The sequence below is a fragment of the Pimephales promelas genome, chromosome 3 (assembly GCF_988280905.1).
Source record: "Pimephales promelas chromosome 3, fPimPro1.hap1.1, whole genome shotgun sequence".
Lineage (NCBI taxonomy): Eukaryota > Metazoa > Chordata > Actinopteri > Cypriniformes > Leuciscidae > Pimephales > Pimephales promelas.
Window position 1 is genome coordinate 19564124 of NC_142771.1, and position 4638 is coordinate 19568761.

The following is a 4638-nucleotide window of genomic DNA, read 5'->3' on the forward strand; positions in this document are numbered from 1 at the left end:
AAACCAATTATCTAATCTATCCTACATAATCCACTGAACTTACATTGATTGTATTGTACTATACATTTATCAAAAACACTTAGCCTACAACCGTTACCAAATCAGTTTTACAATTTTATTATTGGATAAATGTTGTAGGTCATTTGTTTACGGTTTATTTAAAGAGATTGAGGCCTACCTTTTTCATTTGAAGGTAGGCCTACCGATCAGCTCCATTTTTATCATTGGTCAGGCTCAGGCAAACAAAATCTCAAGTTTAATGGAAAAAGTGTCTTTATTTAAAGGAAAATTTTTAAAAGTGTACCATTTAAAAACACCAAACAAAATAAAATCTACACTTGGTCAAAGCTCTGACTTAAAACATATATTCACCACCACAAGCATATCGGTCCTTATGAACAGGTGCTCGTTCTGCAGGGCCCACCGCATTCACAAGAGCAATGCGCGCCTAACAAAACTCCCCACTTCACGAGTCATTGGACCGGGAGCTTCTCTCAGCCTCCTCCCGCTCATCTGATCCTGAGGCGGAGGTTCACGAAGTGAAGTCTCTCCTGCAGCCCAGCGTCCGTTTCCCGTAGGCACCTGTGGTCGATTGCCAGTTATAGCCGTCCGATTGAATCTAGAAGACCAATGTGATTCAGTTTTTATTTTCATTTTTAATTACAATGTTGATGTGGAATGATTGTTTACACACACACACACACACACACACACACACACCTCTGTTGCGTCACTCTTTGGATTTCTTCTCAGCGTTCTGGAGCTTCTCCACAATTTTACGCTCGTGTCCACCGGGGTTCGGTCTGTTCGTGTTGCAACTCGCCTCCTTCTTCGTCCTGCCCTTGCGAGTAGTGCACTCTAGTGAACAGAAAACAAGAACGAGTTCAAAATTAGAACCAACAAACATTATGAAGAATGTCGACTAGCAACGAACGCGCTTCAAGAAATAGCCTAATCAGTGTTGCCCAGCCCGTTCTCATCCCAAGGAGTCATAAGCGCCAGATCACAAAAAGCCGTAACTGGACTCGACTCTCAAAATAGGATACTTTATGTAAAGTTCATAAAAGTTTAAAAATGATTACTACAACAACAATAACGCTCGTTGACAACCTACCGGTATAACGGTCTGTTAAGTTATAATATTCATATTCATCGTAGTAGCGGTCCTCAAAAGTGGTCGGTTCAATGTTTTTCACCTCAACGTGGTTACTCATTTTGACAGTGAATAGCAAAACCGGATCAGAACGGAACAGAAGTATAGCTCTGGACAAAAAAAAATACGATGACGCGTTAGCTCTTTCTACGTGTCTTCTTTCTTGTCCTCCTCGCTCGGTTCAGCGTTGTTTACAAGCCTGCAAGTGGCTGTCTTTTAAAGACGTGGCTCCGCCTTCGTTTCCTTCAGCTCCCCGCCTGCGGCCTGTGGATGGGTCAACATGACCAGAGGGAAAGTTGCATCAGATCGAGAGGTTAATGTTTGATCAGTAGACCTCGCCTGCCAGACAAGATGTCCTTCAGGGCAGATTACATTGTTTTTGTTTTGACTTGCACTTTTGTTTTATATTTTTCACTTGATCTCAAAACTTAGGTCTACGCATAATGGACATGATCATTTTTATTTCAGTCAAAATAGCTCATTAGTTTGGCCTTGTCTAACATCCCTATTTGCATTAACTCTCCCTTTCTCTGGGTGTATTTGATCATATCTGATAAAGAGTTGAAAGATTAGATTAATTCCGTTAATGTTTGTCTCTCCGTGTTATTTAGGCTACACCTGACTTTATGTTCAGACTTCTCACGTCCCTCTGTGGACTGTGACCCGTTAACCTGCTTCTGTGTTTTCAAGGAAATATTTTGCACATTTGTCGTTAGGGAGTATGCGAAGCTCATTTCAATAGCCTTTTGTGTGAACTGTAAATGTCTATTTACATTTTCTTTTAGTTTGCTTATTCGTTGTTGGAGATACTCCAGATGATTAGTTGCCTAATTTCACTGACTATCAGGGAAAATTGTTTTTGGATTGCACATGCTGGGAGAAAAACAGCAGAAGAAATGTATTTTGTCTATATTATGGTGTGCCTTTGGCTAGATTCACTGTGTCATCATTTCTAATTCAGTTTATTCTCTTTGTCAGTGGTGCTTGTGTGCTATACAGGCGCATGAAATGTGTGTAACCAAGCATAACAAACTGCATACTGGGAGTTCTTTTCTGTCATCAGAACAGAGGATCATAGGATGCAATCTGCCACAATTGGCAAAATCCACATCCTCCACTGGCAAAGCAAAGCCCAATCCATCATTCAAGATTCTTCGGAGTCCGGCTGCCGGCTGTTTTGTTCCTTGCTGTCAGGCAAACATTAGCACCATCAAAGAAAAGACCAGCAGACTAAGGATTTCACCCCGCAGTTAATAGACTAAATAACATTAATAGGACATGTTCAAAGTGGTTGCTGGTTAGCATGCCTTGTGCCTGCTGGTTTGGCTCATACATTCAACAAGTACAAGGTTCAGAGGGCAAAAAGCCCATTGCCACAGCCATTCAAAAGGCAAAATAAATGAATACTTTTGTACTTTGTAATTATCAAATAGTTCTGAAAAAAATGGTTTACTCAAAAATATTAAGCAGTACAACTATTTATTAATAATAATAATAATAATAATAATAATGTTTCTAATACCGATTTGCTGCTCAAGCCCCCCCCCCCCCTCTAGTTTAAATAATAAATAAATAATAATCAGAAATGTTTCTTGGGCAGCAAATCAGCATATTAGAATGATTTCTGAAGGATCATGAATACTGAATGAGTATGCTGAAAATTCAACTTTGACTTCAACCCCCCCCCCCCCCCCCATTTTTCTCCATTTTTCTCCATAATGCACTTCAGTGGGAACCTAATGGTACAAGGTCCAAAAGACACTTTCAGTACAAACTGCAAACTGTTCAAAGGGCATTAAACGATTCCAGACGATGAATAAGGGTCTTATCAAGCGAAATGATCGCTCATTTAAAATAAATAATAACAAAGTTGAAGTTTTATAAGCTCAAATGTTCGGCTTGCTCTGTTCTGTGACGCACGTTGTTTGTGACTCTCTTGTTCGAACTCGTCCATCAAAATGAACAAATCTTTTTCCGAGTCATTTGGTTCATTCAACGAACAAAACGAACGAATTGACTCGGAAAAAGATTCGTTGAGCAAGGCGAGCATTTGAGCTTTTACACTTATTCATCGTCTGGAGTCGTTTAAAGCCCTTTGAACAGTTTGCAGTTTGTACTGAAAGTGTCTTTTGGACCTTGAACCGTTTGATTCCCACTGAAGTGCATTATATGGAGAAAAATCCTGGAATGTTTTCATCAAAAAGAAAGAAAGAAAGACATGGACATATTGGATGACATGGGTGAGTAAATCATCAGCAAAAGTTTTTGTTAAAGTGAACCACTCCTTTAAAAAATATAAATACAAATAATAAATATAGCTAAAGATAAAGACTTTTACATACATTCATTATATTTTTTGTTGTCCATATTAATCTGAAGTCTATGCATCATGTATTTATTGTTTTACATGTTGTACTGACATGCTCTCTGTTTGGCACTCTGTACAAGCACAGAAAGTTCTGAGTCATTCCAGTGGAATTTGGCAGAGTTCTGCTGTGGATATTTATGGGCAATGTCGACGTTTGCAGTAGACTCCCGTGGTTCTGTGCTGTTGTAATGAGAGAGTATACAACAGATTCAGTGCTCAAATATCCCAAGATGTATTGTTTGGTTACCAGAGTGCATGAGCATGAGAAATGAGAAATACTTGACATGACTTCCAAAGTCAATAGGCTATTGAATTTAGCACACGGGTAAAGTAAAACCCAATGTAGCTTATTCTGTTTTCTCTCATAAAACAAAACTTTTTTCTCCCTAATCTCTTTAATTTTTTGCTCTACACATTCTTTTCTTTCCCTTCCCCTATTTGCCTTGCACTGTTTGTCTTGGCTCTCAAAGTAATATCATGTGAGAGTGCAGCGTGCTGTACAGTAAATATTTACAAAGTTATTGGCTGAGCCAACATGCATTCGACAACATAATTTCTTCGTTCTTCTTGCCAGACCAGGATTTCTGTGCTAGATAAACCACCACTTATCGCCGTCTGTCTATTTTGTTTTTCACCCTCCCCTCAAGTGTCTCTGTTGAAAATTAACTCCATATTATCTCATTATCACATGAGGGCTTATACTCATTTAATCTTTAACAGATTAAATGTTAAAGTGTTAAAGTTAAATGTGACAATATATTGAAGTAACAGTAATTAACAATTGGTAGTTGTTATGTATCTCTCTAAGGACTAGTTTCTCAGACAGGGTTTATATTAAGCCTGGATTAGGTCTTAGTTCAATTAGGGCATTTAAGCACCTTTTATAAACGTGCCTTAAAAACATCACTGGTGTCCATCTTGAGATAAAACAAATTTTTTGGGCATTATGAATAAAATAATTATTATAATGAATAATGAATAAGATTAATAAAACAATGACATTATTTTAAGATAATGCCAATGCAAGATGCGTTCAGTTAAAACATCTCAAACATGAATTTGATCACCCCACCCCACTCACCCAGTAGTTCTTTTTCAATAAGGCGTTTTGAAAACA

The 4638-nt window shown here is 38.3% G+C and overlaps 1 protein-coding gene across 1 annotated transcript; it reads right to left on the reverse strand.

Annotated features, from left to right (window-relative positions):
- Positions 1–255: 255 nt before the first annotated feature.
- Positions 256–1353, reverse strand: nupr1b (nuclear protein 1b). The gene is made up of 3 exons (XM_039687742.2): positions 1115–1353; positions 721–858; positions 256–619 (listed from the first exon to the last, which is right to left on the reverse strand). The coding sequence occupies exons 1-2, from the start codon at positions 1212–1214 to the stop codon at positions 731–733; spliced, it is 228 nt and encodes a 75-aa protein (XP_039543676.1). The 5' UTR covers positions 1215–1353; the 3' UTR covers positions 256–619; positions 721–730.
- Between the last annotated feature and the right edge of the window lie 3285 nt (positions 1354–4638).

Coding starts and splice junctions, on each gene's coding strand:
- nupr1b (XM_039687742.2), bottom strand. CDS start 1,214: ATGAGTAACCACGTTGAGGTGAAAAACATTGAACCGACCACTTTTGAG. Junction 859..1,114: donor CTTAACAGACCGTTATACCG/GTAGGTTGTCAA, acceptor TCTGTTCACTAG/AGTGCACTACTCGCAAGGGC.